Raw genomic sequence first — 19,465 nt, forward strand, 5'->3', positions numbered from 1 at the left:
CTTTAAAGATCCTAACACCTTTTTATTTTCTGCAAAGAGTAATTATGCCTCATTTCTACTTCTTTCCTCACGATGGCAAATTTGTCGAACTGATAAAAGCTCAGATTTCCAGGCCAAATATCCACTGTACAAACAGAAAGCCCAAAATGCAATCAGGCATGAAAAGGTGGTACACCTGAAATCTTCAGATTATTCTGGAAACACCGGCACCTTCCTTTCCGTGAGCTCCAAAAACTGTGGATGTCACCATTTTAATAATTTCAATTCAAGCACTACCCCTCCACCTGGTAAATAGCCAATGACATGGCAAGTATTCTCAGTACTGCCTGAAATGAGGAGGGGAGGAGGGTGCAACAAGATGTATGTGACTTGCCCAGAACTGTCGCTCTAAAACCTATTGGGAGAGTCATCAACAACCTGAAACAGCTTACTCTGGAAACGGTGCCAAATCTGCTGGTTCATTTTTTCTGCTGCTTTGTTTTTTAATCCGTTTTCTCTTCCTTCCAGGCAAAGCACGGCACTGTTCTCTCAGAATACATCGGTCAGGGTATTGCTAACTAACTTGACTGGGTGACTTTATACTCCCACACCCAAGAGTGTAGCTGGCTGCTAGGAAAAAGGTTTCATATCTTAGAAATATATCATATGAAGTGTTAAAGATGTGTGTGAAAACGATTTTTAATTGCTTGCAACAGCACAATGTGAAGGCAACATCAGGAAACCAAGGTGTTTAAAACACTAAGCGCTACCCCCACATCTGATAAACAGCCAAACGATAGCATGTACTCAATTCTTTAATACAAAAACTTCCCAAAAATATCTGTTGAACTTGACTTTGCAGTTTAATTCTAAGTTTTGAAGGCAGTGAGAGAACACTGGAGCTATTAACTCCCTTGTAAAGACTCTCAACATGTGAATTACTCACCTGGCTTATGAGAGAGGAAAATGTAAAGTAAGTGACCTTTGGTTGGCAACCATCTTTTTAATAACCTGTTTACAAACTGTGTATGGGGCTACTTTGGATACAGAAAATAACAAGATTCACAAGACAATAAACTTCTCAATCAGGACATCAACAGCATCAGGGTAAGCAGGAAGTAAACTTTACCAAGAGACTGACATTTGCGCTTTTGACAGAACTAAATTACAGAGCAAATTCACTAAAACAACAACAACAAAAAACCTGTCTTGTAAAGGCTGATCTTTAACCCCAAACAAGTGTTCCAATTCTGATACACACACCACACACTGGCTAAGAAAATAAAGCGCGGTGCTTAGCAACAGGGCACCGTAACTACCGTGAGCGGCCCTGCGCTCAGGCTCACTGGCAGCCACTGAGGTCAGCAAGGCCGGGCCCGCAGAGTCTCCTACTTCTCCCCACACGCTGCTGCCGTCTCCTTGTTGAAGCCTCGGATGGAGAGGTCATAGACCACCTCCTCCACTTTCTTCACGTCGTACTTCAGGCCGTCGTAGCGCTTCCTCAGGGAGTCGTTTTTCAGGTTGAGGAGGCGGAACCCGGAATCCAGCTCGTTGATGAAGGTGGAGATGTGCAGGGGCCGGGAGTAGTCTCCAGCAGTCACACTGTTGACAGAGAGCCTCGACTGTACAGGGAAAGAGAGATGGGGATGTGTTACAGCGTGGCTCCACCTTAGCATGCCCTCCAAATCACAACTGCAAGACCCGCAGGCCACAACACTTTCACATATCACCTGTAGGTTGTTCTCCAAAACAATTTTATGAGCTAACACCGTTACCAGGAAATGTTTTCCACTACTTTGAAACAAAGAGGTATAGTCATCTTTTAAAAATTCACACATTAGCAAATATGCACCTCGTCAGAACTGGCATTTCCCTGATAACTAACAAAACTCATACCGTGCACAGTCAACGACTATCGGGTGACAGCAGATGGCTTCTGAATGAATCAGACTCCCAGGAATTTTGTGCCCATTTAAAAAATGACAGTGAAGTGGCAAGGTGAAAAAACAAACGGCTCCCGGACCAGACAACTTCACAGCTGAATTCTACCAACATTCAAAGAAAATGTAATACCTTTCCATCTCCAACTCTTCCAAAATATTGAAGAGGAAAGAATGAGTGTTTCCTAACTCAGACATCATTATTTGGAAAGCAAAACCAGGCAGGAACACACACAAAACAGCCCCCCCCCCCCCCCCGCAACACACACACACACACACACACACACACAAACACAGATTACAGGCCAATATCTCTGATAAAGAGATGCAAAAGTCCTCAACAAAATACTAGCAAATCAAATACAATAATACATTTAAAGAATCATACACCACAATCAAATGCATTTTACTGTAGGGATACAGGGATGGTTCTACATTTGCAAATCAATCAATGTAGTATATACATTAACAAAATGAAAGTAAAAATCATATGATCATCTCGCCAGCTGCAGAAAAAGAATGTGACAGGATACAACATCCATTTGTGGTTTTTTAAATATATATGTATTTTTTTATTTCAGAGAGGAAGGGAGAGAGAGAAACATCAATGATGAAAGAAAATAATCAATCAGCTGCTTCCTGAACATCCCTCTACTGGGGATCAAACCTGCAAACTGGGCATATGCCCTGACAGGGAATGGAACTGTGATCGCCTGGTTCATAGGTTGATGCTCAGCCCCTGAGCCACACCAGCCAGGAAGCCATTTATGATTTTTAAAGAAACCTCTCAATAAAATGGGTATAGAAGGAAAAGTGCCTCAACATAACAAAGGCCATATAAGACAAACCCACAGCTAGCTAACTTCATACTCAACCGTGAAAACCAAAGCCTTTCCTCTAAAATAGAACAGAAACAAGACAAGGACACCCACTCTTGCCAGTTTTACTCAACATTACTAGAAGTCCTAGTCAGAGAAATTAGGCAAGAAATAAAAGGCATCCAAATTGGAATGAAAAGAGTAAAACTACCACTATTTGCAGATGGCATGATTTTATATATAGAAAACACTAAAGATCCCACAAAAAAACTATTAGAAATAAACTTTCAGAACACAAAATCAACATACAGAAATCTGTTGCAGTTCTATATGCTAACAATGAACTATCAGAAAAATTAATAAAGAAAAACAATCCCATTTACAACTGCAATAGAAAAAATAAAATACCTAGAAATAAGCAAAGGAAAGGAAACACTGTACACTGGAAAGGATAAGATATTCTTTCTTGAAAGAAATTAAAGACAAAAAAATAAATGAAAAAAACATTGTGTTCATGGACTAGAAAAATTTACATTGTTACAATGTCCATATTATCTAGAGCAGCGTTTTTCAACCGCTGTGTGCCGCAAGATGTTGCCTGGTGTGCCGTAGGTGCAGACAAGACAAGAATTTTATAATTTTTCACTATTTTGTTTACTTAATATTTCATAATAAAGTAATTATAAAATACTTTCTTTGTGTTTATTTGATTCCTATTCAAGAGAATTACTTTATATATAGTCAATATAGGCACAGAGTTAAATTTTTTAACATTTTCTAATGGTGGTGTGCCTCGTGATTTTTTTCATGAAACAAGTGTGCCTTTGCCCAAAAAAGGTTGAAAAACACTGATCTAGAGCACTCTACTATTCAAAATCCTAATGGCATAACAAAACAAATCCTCAAATTTTGGAACCACAAAAGACCCCAAATAGAAATCCTGAGGAAAAAAGGTCAAGCCAGTGGTATCACACTACCTGATTTCAAACTACACTACAAAGCTACAATAATCAACAATATGGTAATGGCAGAAAACACACAGAGACCAATGGAACAGAACTGAGCCCAGAAACAATCCCAGACATATATGGACAAGGAACTTACAACAAAGGAGACAAGAATATACTCTGGAGGAAGTTTCTTCAAAAAAGTTGGGAAAACTGAACACCCTATGCAAAAGAATGAAACTAAACTGCTATTGTACACCGTACATAAAAATTAACTCAAAATGGACTAAAGACCTGAGTGTTAGCTCTGAAACAATAAAACACACAGACAATAATATAGGCATTAAGCTTCTGGTCATCAGTCTAAGTAGTGTTTTTGTAAATTTGACTCCAAGGCAAGAGAAACAAAAATAAACAAATGGAACAGCCATCAAACCAAGCTTTTGCACAGCAAGGGAAGCTATCAATAGCCAAAGCAACCAACCAAATGGGACAAGATATTTGCAAATGGTACTCACAATAAGGTACTAATATAAAAAACATATAAAGAACTCATACAACTCAACAACAAAAACAACCTAATTAAGATTGGGCAGGCCCTGGCCAGTGTAGCTAAGTGGTTAAAGCGGCAGCCTATTCACCAGAGGGTCTCATGTTCAGTTTCCAGTCAACGGGCACGCACCTCAGTTGAGAGTTCACTCCCCACCCCTGGTTGAGGTGCATGCAGAAGCAACCAGTCGATGTGTGTTTCTCACATCGATGTCTCCCTCCCTCCCTTCTTCCCTCTCTCCTTTCCTCCTTCCATCTCTCCCTCCTGTCTCCTTACCTCCCTTCTACTTTCTCTGAAAAGCAAAGGAAAAAATATCCTCAGGTGAAGAATAACAAAGACACACAAAAATGGGCAGAGGATCTGAATAGCCATGTTTCCAAGAAAGACATACAGATGGCTAACAAGACACATGAAAAAAATGCTCAATATCACTAATCACCAGGAAAATGCAAATCAAAATCACAATGAGATATCACTTCACACCTGTTAGAATGGCTATTATCCAAGAAATAGGAGATAAGAAATGCTGGGGAGAATGTGAAGGAAAGGGAACCCTCATACACTATTAATGGGAAAGTAAATTGGTACAGCCACCATGAAAAACAGTATGGAGATTCCTCAAAACACTGAGAACTATTATGGTCCACCTATTCTACTTCTGGGTACCTATCCAAAGAATATAAAACATTAATTTGAAACTTTATTTTTAACAGCCAAGATATATAAAAAAATTAAGTGTTCACAGTTGGATGAATAAATAAAGAAGAAGTGCTATATATACAATGGAATACCTCGCAGCCATTAGAAAAAATGAAATCTTGCCATTTATGTTAACATGGGTGGACCTTGAGGGTATTATGGCAAGAGAAATAAGATGGAGAAAAATAAATGCTCTCCCTTATATGTGAAAACGTAAAAAAAAAAAAAAAGCAAAACAAACTCACAGAAACACACAACAGACTGGTGTTTAACGGAGGGGAGATTGGGGAGGGGAAGTGACAGGGGTCAAATACATGGTGACAGATGGAAACCAGACTTTGGTGGTGAGCATACGATCGAGTATATAGATATCAAGCTATAATATTGTACACCTGAAATTTATGTTAGTATTAACCAATTAACAGTAAAAAAGAAAAAGAATGAAAATGGCAAATTACTAAGTATATTACCAGTTCACTAGCAAGAATTAGAACTCCTGAGAGATAATCTTCTACATCCAGATGAAATCCTTTCTCCCGATCTGGCTCAACTAAAAAAAAAAAAAAAAAAAAGTCAAAATAAAAATGAGGTCATAATATGAATATAATTTAAGCCTTAGCATTTTTTTTAATGTGTGAAAAAGGATGAATCATTTAGAACAATCTTTTGTTTCCTAGTAATTCTTATTTTTCAATTATAGTTGACATACGATATTAACCTTGGCAACTAGACCTCACTGAGAATTTTTCTAGCTCTCAAGCAAAACTCCATTTTCCTGTCGACTTTTCTCTTAAAAAGTAATAGCACAAAAAACGTCAGAGAATACTTGTTTTCAGAAGAGGCAGGAAGAAACAACAATATCTGCAACTGACTTCAAATGGTTGACAAGAGCGCACAAATGCACACATGCACACACAGACACACCAAGTGAGGAGACTAAGCAGATGTGGCAAAACGTTAAAAATAGTGAGCCTAGGGCTGGCTTTAGCTCAGCAGTTCCTTCGAGTACAAAAGTAGTGAGCCTAAGTGAGCTGTAAACACGCATTCACTGTATTATTCTTCTAACTTTTCTGCAGCCTGGACATTTTTAATAACTAAATTTTACAAATACAACACCCAAGTACAAAGAGCAGCCACTACATATTTTTAGGTTTTATGTTTCCAAGTAACTGGTTTTCTATCTAGTTTTCATTTGTTATAATAGAAAATATAAACCAACAAAAATTAACCTATCCGTCAGTACTGGTTCTGTAGGTGAATACTAATGAAGACACTTACTGCCAAGAATCTCTGTCACTGCTTCTCGAGTCACGAGTGTTTCTGACTCCAAGTACACAACAAACGCTGCCAAGAAGACCAGCCGCTGCAGCACAAACCGCCAGTGCTCGTGGAATCTACATAAAGACAAGCACGGAGGTGAGCGGCCAGGGGCCTTAAAAAAGACAGGTTTAGTACAGTCAAGTTCAAGCATCTTTTAAAAATGTGTTATTGATTTTCTTATAGAGAGGGAGAGGGAGAGTTAGAAACATCGATGAGCGAGAAACATCAATCAGCTGCCTCCTGCACACCCCCTACTGGGGATGTGCCCTCAACCAAGATACATGCCCTTGACTGGAATCGAACCTGGAACCCGATGCTCTATCCACTGAGCCAAACCGGTTAGGGCAAGTTCCAACATTTTAGAATTGGAATTCTTTTTCAAATAAAATTTTACATGAAACCCCAACATATGAAGCATGTAAGAGCAATATGACATTTAAATATATTAGACAGATTTAGTGTAAATTTCGCAAGTTCAAATTTATAATATTATAAATTAAAAGTTTAATAAATAAGCATGGCCCAAACCGGTTTGGTTCAGTGGATAGAGCGTCGGCCTGTGAGCTGAATGGTCCCAGGTTCAATTCCGGTCAGGGGCATGTACTTTGGTTGCGTGCACATCCCCAGTACGGGGTGTGTAGGAAGCAGCTGATCAATGTTTCTCTCTCATTGATGTTTCTAACTCTCTATCCCTTTCACTGCCTCTCTGTAAAAAAGTCAATAAAATATATTTTTAAAAATAAATAAATAAATAAATAAGCATGATTCCATTTTATGAATACAAAAATTTTACAGCTGAAGATTATGAAAGATTATCTACACTAATAAAAGAGTAACCTGCTAACTAACTGTACCTTCATGACGCCCACCAGCCAATCAAGAGTGAGTATGCAAATTAACCCAACAAAGGTGGTGAGTTACAGTAATTTGTATGCACAGGCGTAGAGCAGCCATGGGCAGGGCAGGATGCAGGCATTCTGCACCACCCCAGCTGCTCCAGGCCTCTGGGCAGTATGGGAAGGTGGAAGGCAGCTCCAGCCAGAGCAAAGGCGGTGCCGGCAGACAGGAAGTAGGCCCATTCTTACACAAATCTTCATGCATCGAGCCTCTGGTGTTCTTAATAAATAAGAACAATGATAGTGCTCTGAGAGAAATAAATATTGGCAACTGACGCCTGAAGAAACACAATTGTACATCAGCTACAACACCTAACTCATTCTATATTTTGAGTGTAGAATATCAAGAAAATCCTGATTCACACGTATAAGTAATAACTATCATTTGCCATCACTACATAGACTTAAAACCTCAGGGATACTAGGTTAAACTGAGCCAGAAACCTGGAAAAGAAATAGGACAACTTCTGGATATTTATTCTATGCCTACCATGGCAACAATTCCGAAAAAAATTTCAACACAATGCACACCAAACAGAACCTTCTGAGGGCCAAATCAGCCACAGGGCAGCCTGTGTATGACTCCAAATTACATGGTCTCGAAAGACCCTGACAATTCTATCCTCCTACTTTGATAAGCTTCCGTTACTACCTTTGCAAGGTCCGGCAAACTCTCTGTGAAGGGCCAGATAAATATTTAGGCTTTCTTATTTGGCTGTTTTTCTTTTTCTTTTTTTCTTTTTTTTTAACAGCTTTAAAATAAGGAAGCAATTCTTAGTTTCCAGAGGCAGCAGGCCACACGTGGTTTGCCAATTCCTGCCTTAAAAAAGCTTGTGAGGTTGTGCTATCCACTCCCCACATACATGTCCTATTTATTGCCCATAAACACATCTTAAGTGAATATCTTTTTTAATAAGAGAATAAACATAAGTAGACATTTTAGGTTCTTACCATATTTCATCTGTGAAATCGGGATGCATTTTACAATCTACATGTTTCACAATTATGATTGGCAACTATTTTTCTTTCATAAAAGAATATATACTTTAAAATAACTGGTGGTGTAAATCCAGCAATATACAGCATAAAATATTGGATAAATATTTTACTTGGCAGTGAAAGTCAAGCTTTAAGGTAAAGCTCTACTCCATAACCTTAATAGCAGATATGATTCATCTAACTTCACAAGCAACTTGAATATACTAAAAAGATATTCTTTATTTTGACCTCATACAACGAATATTTTGTTTTTAACTGCTTTTTCATTGCAAAAATTATACATGATCTTTAAGAAAATATTGAAAATGAAAGGGAAGAAAATATCACCAATTTTGTCACCATTCAAATACTGCCATTAATAGTTTGATTATTTTCTTTTTGTTACTTCTTCTAAATAGAGGGATTTTTACCTAGTGCTAAGCAATTATTCAGCACATATCATTTTTCTGCCTTTTTTTAACTTAACATTATAAAAATAATGCTACTTTTCTTACAAACCTGTAATACTGTTCAGCGGGGAACTTGGTCTTCAAAGACATTAGATGTGTTTTCACAGTACCAAAATGTTCTCGAGCTTTCAAACACCTCTTTGGAACTGATCACACCAAAAACAAAACAAAAAACAAATGATAATCAAACATCATAATGAAAGACCAAATTTCAAATACTTAATATTGCTTAATACTATCACTCAGTCTACCTGGAAATAAATCAAGTTTTTAAAAAAAGCACATGACGAAATATAGGGTATGTATCTCTGCTTTTCAACCTGGCTTTCAAATTTTCACCTCTAGTTCCCCTACTGATGAACCAATACTGAAAAATGAGCAAAAACTTGCTGAAAGGGAATGTTAGGAAGCACATCGTACGATCAGAAGTGACCTCATCTCTAAGGGGCTGCACACCAGATGCATTCCTAGGCAGTCCTCAAAAGAGGCTTAAAATTGATCTGCTTTCTAGCTCTCTTATTTGGTCAAATGAAAGTTTTACCAATTATTCTCAATCAGGTTGACCAACTAACTACATATCATGGATAAAAATGACTTGCCTCTGACACCTATAAAATACTTTATTATATCATTCTCCATCTGAAAATGTATTTCAGCTTTTTCAGTTGTGCTTACAATGAAGGCTCCATGTCTAAATTTACAATAATTGATTTCCATCCATTCAAGGGACTAACTCCCACACATTCAGGACATTCTACAGCCCTGGTGGACTTGGCTCAGTGGTTAGAGCGTCAGCTTGCAGACTGAGGGGTCCCAGGTTCGATTCCAGCCTTGATCCCCAGTGGGGGTGTGCAGGAGGCAGCCGGTCAATGATTCTCTCTCATCATTGATGTTTTTCTCTCCTTCTCCCTTCCTCTCTGAAATCAATAAAGTAATATATATATATATATATATATATATATATGTATATGTATATGTATATGTATATGTATATGTATATGTATATATTGTATATATATATATATATATTTTTTTTTTTTTTAAAGAACATTTTTCACTGGCCATTTCATATCTACAAATGCATATTAAACCATATTCAATATATGAAAGGTTTGGTGTGTTTTTGAAGCGCTAAATAAAAGTTGCTGAAAACACACGTGAACTATGATATACTACTATCAGCAGCAGCAGAACTTCATCAAATAGAAAACATTCCATATTATATGAAAGTGGAAAATCAATCAAAACACAGAATTTTGTAAACCTGTAAGAATAATAAATTCACCTACTCCGACTTTTAATCGCCATAAAGTATGAGGAACATCTCATAATGAAATGACACAGAGTTGAAATGTTGTTTGGAAGGTAAAACCCTTTAAATGAGATTGATGAACTGGATTAAAACCTCAAAAGTCAAAACAAAATACTTACTGTCCTGAAACCCAGCACCCTGATGGACCCCTTGCAGTAGAGTTAAAATCTCCCGAGCTGTTTGTTCTAAACTCTGCACTACTTTTCGGATTTCCTAGAAGAATTAAAAACCAAAATATTACATAAGTTCAACATCATTATTATCATAGCCTGAAATCAAATATGCTAGGTAGCATGTTTGATTTATGACAACTTCACATACATTGGAAACACTAACTATCTTTACAAGGACTGAACTGGAAAAGAAAATAGCCAGGTTTGAATCTTGACTCTTCCACTTACTTCCTCTCTAAGACCTTCAAGAAGTCATCAAAAAGCCTTAGGTTTCTCATTTAACCTTCAAAGGATAATAGCCACCTCCCCCATCTCCACTATCCTGCAGGAACACTAAAACACTTAAAGAAGCCGAGGCATCTGGATGCAGTTTGTCAAGACAAGAATAAGATGCAATACATGGGGTAGGTATTTTTCATTCATTCGTTTTACAAATATTCACTGAGCACATTTATGTGCTGGCATTGTGTAAATGCTGGGGAACCAAGCACAGTCCCATCCTTTCTGGCAGCTCAACTGACATTCAAAAGACAGAAATTGCACAAATTCCTCAAGATGTTAATGCGTTACTAGAAAACATAACAAGCAAAAGATCCTTTGGCCTGTGAAATCCAGGAGATGAATGGGGGAGAAGAGGGGCGGTGGAAAGAAGCATATTTCAGGAAGAGCTGAAGGCATGCAAAACTTCTGTGGCGGGAACTACTGGGGAACTAGAGAAATGAAAGGGAGGTAAAGTGACCATAATAGAACAGAAGGTGGGGTAAAATGACATCGAACACACACACACACACACACACACACACACTTACTTGGGTTTTTACCCTACGTGTAATGAGAAGCCATAGGAGCTTTACAGAGAGGCCCAGAAGCGCCTTGAAAGACACCGACAACACACAAACCGCAGCCGTCTGAGTCCCAGGAGCTGGCAGAGGCTTTGAGGTCCGCGGGTGCGGGAAGGGGGGAACTGGCGCTCAGATGAGGCAGGAGAAGCCGAGGGGAGACCGGAACCCGGGGCGGGACGAGGGACTCGCCCCAAGCACAACCCAGAGGGAAGCACGGGCCCTGGGAGGCTGAGCGACGGGAAGGACGGGCGATGGGTCCACCGGAGCGGAGAAAGGGGTCGGGGCAACAGGCTCACCTCCCGGATGTCCTGCTCGGCAGCCAGAAAGCCCTGCAGCTCCACGAAGATCTCGCTCACAGACATGGCGCCGGCTGCACCGGGATCAGCCAGCGGCGAGGGCGAGGGCGAGGGCGGCGGGCTGAGAGGGCTCCACAGACCAGCGCGCTGTCAGTCCAGGGGCCGCTTCCACCAAAGCCGCCTCGTCGCCGGACCTTGTGCTGCCTCCGTCGCTGGGGTCCTCCCGGGCCCTCGGCGCGCAGAGCGCAGGGCTGCCCGCCGCGATGCCTGCGGAGCCGCCCGCCTTCCCCGGAGCCAGAAGGGCTCCGAGAGCGGGCTCTTCCCACAGGCGTCGCCGGAAACAGCCCGGGGAGGGCGCCTCGAGGCTGTGGGACTGGCGGAAGTGGGGGTGTGGCCTGGAGGTGGCGCGGCGCTCCCGTTAGCTTACACAAAGTGTTTTATACCACAGCATTGGGGGGTGGCTCAGTACTGAGAGGTGCGTATAGACGAGATTGCAGTCGTGCTCTAAGGAGAAGAAAGAAAACAATGCGTTAGTATTTCCAAAAAATGCAAGGGAACATAGAAGTATGTGGGACCAAGTGTGCGCAAAACCTTATCCCTGTGCTCTTTTAACGCATTCAATGTTATTACCTATTTTTTTAGTTACATGACTTTATGTGGGTTTAAACCAATTCAACACTCACAAGAATGCCCAGTTTGGAGTGTGGTGAAGAAGGAAACTTCATTCAGTGCCAAACGGCCCACAAAGACTGTAGCACCATAAGGCTCAGCTACGAAGCAGCCTTGGCCAGGTCCTCTCTGGCTGCACAGCTCGGCTCTGCTCCATGCCTGTCTGTTTGCCCTGCGCTGGGTGCCCAGGGAAACACAATCTTCCCTGGAAAAAGAAAAGGGACTTTTGGAGAATATTTTATAGGCTTGCCCGGCTGGCCTGGCTCGACCTATGAACCAGGAGGTCACAGTTCCATTCCCAGTCAGGGCACACGCCTGGGTTGTGGGCTTGATCCCCAATGTGGGTGTGCAGGAGGCAACTTATTAAGGATTCTCTCTTATCATTGATGTTTCTATTTCTGAAATCAGTTTATATATAGATATAGATAAAGATATAGATATATAGATATAGATATAGATATAGATTTTTTTTTTTTAAAGGAACCTGTGGTTTAAAAAAAAAAAAAAAGGAATGTTTTACAGGCTTGTGAAGATGCTGATAAAGACACCTCCCTAGGACATCTTCTGGACTAAAAACAATAAACAAACTTTTCCAATTTGGGGCTGAAGTTGAGCAGACATCGGGAGAGTAGTTTGTCAGTTCCTTAGGAGACAATCCTGGCAGATGTCTTATTTTCCCAAAGCCTGTGAAACATTATTAAAGCAAAAGTTATTGTTAGGTTTGGTTGAGCAATTTAATTAATACCTCTCCCCTGGGAACTTTTCAGGTCATTTCACTATGGACATTCCCTTTGACCACATTTCACTTGTGGTGACCACATTCCAGTCTCTCCCCTCCAGGTATGCATAAAGAAATCTCCGCCCTGCCCTAACCAATTTGCTCGGTGGATAGAGCATCCACCTGTGGACAGAAGGGTCCCCTGTTCAATTCCGGTCAAGGGCATGTACCTTGGTTTTGGGCACATCCCCAGGAGGAGGCAGCAGATTGATGTTTCTCTCTCATCGATGTTTCTAACTCTCTCTCTCTCTCCCTCTCCCTTCCTCTCCATAAAAAATATATTTTCTTAAAAAAAAGTCTCCTCCCAGAAAAAGCCCACCAGAAGTCCTTTAAAAGCCACTGAAGCCCCTCTCTGGATGCTGGAGCCATCCCAGGCTCAGCCACCTGGTGTGCGGATGATCTCTCACCGCTCTGGCCTCGTGTTATGGAGAGTTCAAAAGAAGCTTGTTTGAAGGGGAGTAGGGGAGGGAACTTTCTACTAATGATCCTTGAGTTGTAGAAAAGAGCAGGGAGGAAGGATATATATGCCAGAATGCACCCTTGAGAGTAACTTATCATGTCTTGCAGTTTGAACCAGAGGAGCTAATAACCTTGGAGTTTAATTACTAGGTGCTTCTCACAAATTGAGAAGGCTATAGCAAAGGAAAAGGCCTTTTTATTTTCTTGTTCTTGCCCTCACAATTACTTATAACAACTGAACTATAGCTTCGTGCCAGACTTATTCTAAAATTTTACATGAAGAATCATATTTTATCTTCTAATGCTTTGATGAAATTGATACTGTTGTTAAAAGTTAAATAACCATGGTAACAAATTAATTGACTTTCCAAGGATCACAGGAAGCTAGCATATGCTGAAACTGGGAGCCAAATAGTTCATCTTAATCGTTATGCTATTATCATCTACCTATCATTTAACAATATTTGCAAGAGGCCTTAAATACCTTATCTAACTTGACCTCTCATAGCCCTATGATGTAACAGTTCTGAAAATTTTAGCAACTTGCTCAATCAAACACAAGATTCTTTTTTTTTTTGCCTATGTACTTCTGATATCCTGTGCCTTTTGTAGACCAAAATTATAGGCAGAAAATTTCCAAAATTCACAACAAAAGGATGAAAATAGCAATAGCAGCTGAATTTTATTGATTTACTACAAGTCAAACATATTCTTAGAACCATCTTTTGTGTATTAACTGACTATACAAATCCAAATTCATTTTTTAAATCCTGCAACATTTTTCTCCATGTCACTCAAAGATTGTGACTTTTGGCCTGATCAGCATAGCTCAGTGGTTGAGCATCAACCTATGAACCAGGAGGTCACGGTTTGATTCCCTGCTGGGCAATATGCCCAGATTGTGGGCTCAATCCCCAGTAGGGGGTGTGCAGGAGGCAGCCAATCAATTATTCTCTCTCATCATTGATATTTCTAGCTCTCTCCCCTTCTCTTCCTCTCTGAAATCAATAAAAATATTTTTTTAAAAAAGAAAAGATTGTGACTTTTAAAATTCTGAGAGGAAAAACCGCCAAATCCCAAGCAAAGAGGAGAAAACTGTGGTTCTTGCAGTAGCTCCTGCTGGGTAGCTGATCTGCACCCCATTGGAGATCCAAAAACTAGTGTATCTAGTGGTTGGTGTGAGACGACACCAGATTTCAACTACTCTCATAACGGACACATTCAAGAGACAGACTCAGTGAGCACCAAAGCCCTACGGAACAAGTCCTATCCCATAAACGCGTCTCCAGCACAGCAATTCTTCTGTTATAGACACAGCGGATCCTCACAGCCAACTGGCCTGGAGGTCAATTCCTCCCAATGACAACAACAACAATCAAGACTTAACTACAACAAGGGTGCACACACAGTCCACAAAGGGGTACGCCAAGAGTATCCACATCAGGCAACTGGGAGGCTGACCCATTGAACCATATAGGACACCCAGGTCCACAAAGCTACCCTACCAACTCAGGGAAACAATGAAAATGCCGAGAAAAGGAAAGCGATCTCAAACAAAAGAAATGGAGGAGAACAAAAGACTGGATATAGAGTTCAAAACCATGGTTATAAGGTTTTTCAAGAATTTCCTAGAAAAGGCTGATAAGGATATGAAAAAGAAATTAAACCATCTAGAAATTAAACATACACTGCCTGAAATAAAAAATATGATACAGAGACCCAACAGCAGAGTAGAGGAATGCATTAATCAAGTCAAAGATTTGGAATACAAAGAGGCAAAGGACACTCCTCCGGAGAAGCAAGAAGAGAAGAGAATCCAGAAAGTTGAAGATAGTGTAAGAAGCCTCTGGGACAACTTCAAGTGTACTAGCATCCAAATTATGGGGGTGCCAGAAGAAGAGAGAGAGCAAGACACTGAAAACCTATTTGAAAAAATAATAACAGAAAACTTCCCCCACCTGGTGAAAGAAATAGACTTATAAATCCAGAAAGCACACAGAACCCCAAACAAGAGGAATCCAAAGAGGACCACACCAAGACACATCATAATTAAAATGCCAAGGGCAAAATACAAAGAGAGAATCTTACAAGCAGCAAGAGAAAAACAGTTAAGTTACCTACAAGGGAGCACCCATATGACTATTATCTGAGTTCTCAACAGAAACTATTCAGGCCAGATGGAAGTAGCAAGAAATATTCAAAGTGATGAATAGCAAGAACCTACAACCAAGATTATTCTATCCAGCAAAGTTATTCAGAATTAAAAGGCAGATAAAAAGCTTCACAGATCAGAAAAAGCTAAAGGAGTACATCACCACCAGTATTATATGAAATACTAAAAGGCGTTCTTTAAAAAGAGGAAAAAAGAAAAAAATAAAGATAAAAATTATGAATAACAAATACATATCTATCAACAAGTGAATCTAAAAGACAAGTGAATTAAAAATCTGAGGAACAGAATAAACTGGTGAATATAATAGAATCAGGGGCATAGAATAGGAGGGGATTGATAATTCTCAGGGGGAAAGGGGTGTCTGTGTGGGGGGTACAGGAAGAGACTGGACAAAAATCATATACCTATGGGGGGCGGGGAAGGTAAGGGCAGAGGGTGGAGTGGGGACCAGGTGGAGGGGAGCTATGGGGGGAAGAAACAATTGTAATAATATGAACAATAAATATTTATTTAAAAAAAAAAAAGATTGATAAAAATAAATAAAATAAAATTCTGAGAGGATTTAGCTTGACATGCAGGCAGACAGGCAAGGGTCCAAAAAAAAAAAAGGCAGGTGAAATGTAGTCAGGGCCAGACATGGCAGTTTGAGCAGGCCTAATCACAGAAACCAACCATGCAGGAATTAAAAAAAAAAAATGTTTTAGGCTCAGAGCAGGAGGTATGTGAAAGTAGGAAGTGTCTGCAACAATAAGGTGAACTGACACATAGGGACAGAATAGTTGAGGCCTTGTAGCTGAGCAAGAACAATTGAGGGAATCAATCAGGTGTTGACAGATAAGGAGCAGGCACATATATACCTCTAGACTGATTAGTTTCACTGGAAACCCATTATTGGGGACCCTCCCCCTGAGGGAGCTGAACCTACTTATAACAAATCTTCCATGCTTTTGCTTAAATCTGCTTGTCTGTTATTTCATTTTTCAGCTTCCTGAGACACAACCCCGGACAAAAACCTCAGTTCGCTGTTTTGGTTATCAATTCTAGCTGAAACAGGAGTTTGCCAAATCACTTTATTTCTGAAAAATCTAAAGTGATTTTCAAGCATAACATAAGGGAGTCTTTTCTCATTTGTCAAGTTAGAATTAGTCTACTTATCTCTAAGTTATGAGGATTAGCAATAATGTGTGTAAAGACTACTTTCTCTCTCTGAATACGACTAGTCAGGTGCCTCACAGAAGAGGAATTCATACAGTATTTGTCTTTCTGTGACTGGCTTACCTCACTTAGCATAATGACCTCAAGATTCATGCATGTTGTACTTGGTGTCAGAATTTCATTTCATTTTAACACTGAATTGCAGGGGTCTGATGTGGCTGGGATCTCCCTTTTCCGTGTCCCGAATGGAAAGAGATATGAACGAACCAGTTCAAAGTGGAGGTGGCCAGGGATTGAGAAATAATAGAAATAAAGAGAGAAGACACAGAGATAAATTTCAAGCTGGGAGCTGGGAAGGCCGCCGACCTCCTCTGCTGGAGAGGCAGACCATGACCTCCTGAGCCACGCAGCACATCTCTTTATACTCCAATCCACCAAGGGGGTTTCACAGGAAAACAGGAAGCCTGGGAGGGCACAGGTCCCACCCACTCCTTCCTCCTGGACAAACACAAGCCAGGAACTAAGAACATCTCTGCACTCCCAGGGTGGGAATGCAACTGACATGACTCCACCAATATCCGGGGCCCAGTCAGCAACAATCTAAAGTAGGGGTGTCGAACTCAATCAGAGAAGGGGCCAAAATCTAAAATCCAGCCTAAATCGCGGGCCGAATGGTTTACTGAACAGTCATAAACTGACAATGTCATAAACTGACAGCGGAGTGCAGTGATGACAGCGCGGTGCGGGCCATATTGCAAGGCCTGGCGGGCTGGATTTGGCCCGCGGGCCTTGTGTTTGACATATGTGATCTAAAGAATGTCCAGGTGTCTTCCCATTTGGCCCTCTACACTGAATATTCCAGTTTATGTATATACTACATTTTATTTATTCATATGTCAGTAGACATTTTGTTTGTCCACCTTTTGGCTAATGTGAATAATACTGCTATGAACATAGATGCAAAATTATCTGCTCGAGTCCCTGCTTTCAATTCTTTTGGGTATATAACCCGAAGTGGAATTGTTGGATCATGTGGTAATACTATGCTTAATTTTTTGTAGAACCTTACTGTTTTATATGCCCCTTTTTAACAACTATTTTTATTTCACTTCTCCCACAAGAATTTTAATTCAACATAAAAGTATTTCTTATTTAAAATCTTATGATTATCCATCAATAATCCCCTAAAATTTAATATAAATTAAAGTGCTAATTTTCTTTTATCATAAAGAACTACATGTTAAAATTCCTTCTAGATTATTCAACAGTAATACATGGTTGATCAAAATAACATAAATATATTATTCTTTTTATAAATATTAAACAAGAAGAGTCAAGTTTTAATGGGCTGATCTTTAAATGAGATAAATTAGGGCTAATTAAAAAAATATATATTTTTATTGATTTCAGAGAGTAAGGGAGAGGGAAAGAGAGAAAAACATCAATGATGAGAGAGAATCACTGATCGGCTGCCTCCTGCATGCCCCTATTGGGGATCGAGCTCAAACCCAGGCATGTGCCCTGACCAGGAATCAAATTGTGATCTCCTGGCTCATAGGTCGATATTCAACCAGCTGGGCTATATGTTCTTTTCTTCCCCCTTCCCCCCAATTCATGTAGCTATGGATGAATATGAGAGAGAGAGAGAGAGAGAGAGAGAGAGAGAGAGAGAGAGAGAGGTGATACATAGATAATTAAATTCACAGTAATTATCTCCTGCGAATGTCCCCCATTATTCTTTATAAGAAGCAACATGGAAACCTAGGAAACTCTCAGTGTGGAGCCCACCCGACAACCTCATGCATTCATTAGTCCCACCGGTGCCCTGGCCTCCCCTGGGTCATGGGTTAAGCTTCAGCGCTGCCTTTATTATGCTCCTTATGGCAGCTGCAGCCCAGTTCCAACTCACAAGGCTCTGGCTTCACCAACAACTTCCCAGGGGGGCTGTGTACATAACCTGAAAGGGTGTGAGGTTAACACTCCAGGGGCAAACCCTGACCAGTGAAGAGCAGGATATGGTTAAGGCCCAAAGATAAATCCCTTGCCCTTTCTCTTCCTAACAGACTCTTCGAAGAACCAATAGCTCCAAGCAATCCTTCCGTAAATGCAGAAATGGCCCATGTATGTGAGCAACCACTGGATTTTTGCAAGACTGTGACAAGTGTAACAATGCACCATGTTGTATTTGCATTCTGTCTCTTGCTGCCTCCTTCCATTTGTCCTTTACTCTCAATGGCCTGAGATTCACCCACCCACCCTGATAGTATGTTAACACCTAATCTTTTCTTTAGACTTTGCCTTCTTGAGAATTCAGTCTAAGATATTCATGAAGGTACGTAGAAGGAATGGAAGAAGTTCTCTTTATGGCAAGTTCACTTAAATTCACTTGATATTGACCAAAATAACAGTGGTTTATCATTCAATATTGTTTTTAAAATAAAAAAAAACAATTATTGTTTTTAATTGTTACGCTCAGACTTCGTGATCCCCAAGGACCACCAGGGAGCCGAGTCTGATGCAATAAACAAAAGAGCCTTTTCCATGCTAGCATGGGCTCTGTCCCACTCATGCCAGCAGCATGGCGGAAGAGAGAGTGAATTTCGCCCAGTCCAGGGGTTTTACTCAGGTTGGTGGTGATGTCACTGCCTTGGCTAACCCTGATTGGTTGGGTGAGGGCTAGGGATAACTCCGCCCTGTGGGGCAGAGTCAGGAGCTCATCCTCGCCCTGCCCTGCCCTCTCATTCCGCCTGCCCTCTAATTAATAACATAGGCTTCCATTAATGCTTTTGAAAGTGAAGAATTAAACACAAACTTACAAAAAAAAAAAAATGAAACACGACAACTTACAAAACGTTGTGTTATCAGCCATTAGATTATTTTCGTAGCTTTGGGCCACAGGAGTGGTCTCTGGTTGCCCCGTGCCTGGCCCTGGAGTGACGGAGAGCACAGGGAACAGTGGTTGGTGTATGAGAGTCAGCTGAAGAGGAGGCGTATGAGAGACATGGCAGTGG

General features: G+C 40.4%; 1 protein-coding gene across 2 annotated transcripts; it reads right to left on the reverse strand.

Annotated features, from left to right (window-relative positions):
• Positions 1 to 778: 778 nt before the first annotated feature.
• TSN (translin) lies at positions 779 to 19,324 on the reverse strand. Of its 2 annotated transcripts, XM_084892551.1 has the most exons (7): positions 19,302 to 19,324; positions 11,221 to 11,724; positions 10,029 to 10,122; positions 8,647 to 8,743; positions 6,212 to 6,327; positions 5,404 to 5,483; positions 779 to 1,601 (listed from the first exon to the last, which is right to left on the reverse strand). In XM_084892551.1, the coding sequence occupies exons 2-7, from the start codon at positions 11,284 to 11,286 to the stop codon at positions 1,368 to 1,370; spliced, it is 687 nt and encodes a 228-aa protein (XP_084748677.1). In that variant the 5' UTR covers positions 11,287 to 11,724; positions 19,302 to 19,324; the 3' UTR covers positions 779 to 1,367. The 2 variants fall into 2 exon arrangements, with proteins under 2 accessions (XP_084748677.1, XP_084748678.1); XM_084892552.1 differs by lacking the exons at positions 5,404 to 5,483; positions 19,302 to 19,324 and having other exon boundaries at positions 11,221 to 11,534.
• Between the last annotated feature and the right edge of the window lie 141 nt (positions 19,325 to 19,465).

Source organism: Pipistrellus hanaki (genome assembly GCF_964339955.1).
Source record: "Pipistrellus hanaki genome assembly, chromosome: 8".
In the NCBI taxonomy this organism is placed as follows: domain Eukaryota; kingdom Metazoa; phylum Chordata; class Mammalia; order Chiroptera; family Vespertilionidae; genus Pipistrellus; species Pipistrellus hanaki.

What these genes read in the sequence shown, in the direction of transcription:
- TSN (XM_084892551.1), bottom strand. Translation starts at nt 11,286, where the DNA reads ATGTCTGTGAGCGAGATCTTCGTGGAGCTGCAGGGCTTTCTGGCTGCC. An exon ending in CCCGCTGAACAGTATTACAG is followed by an intron (nt 6,328 to 8,646) that starts GTTTGTAAGAAA and finishes GTCTTTATGTAG; the next exon opens with ATTCCACGAGCACTGGCGGT. An exon ending in TAATTCTTGCTAGTGAACTG is followed by an intron (nt 1,602 to 5,403) that starts GTAATATACTTA and finishes TTCCCTGTACAG; the next exon opens with TCGAGGCTCTCTGTCAACAG.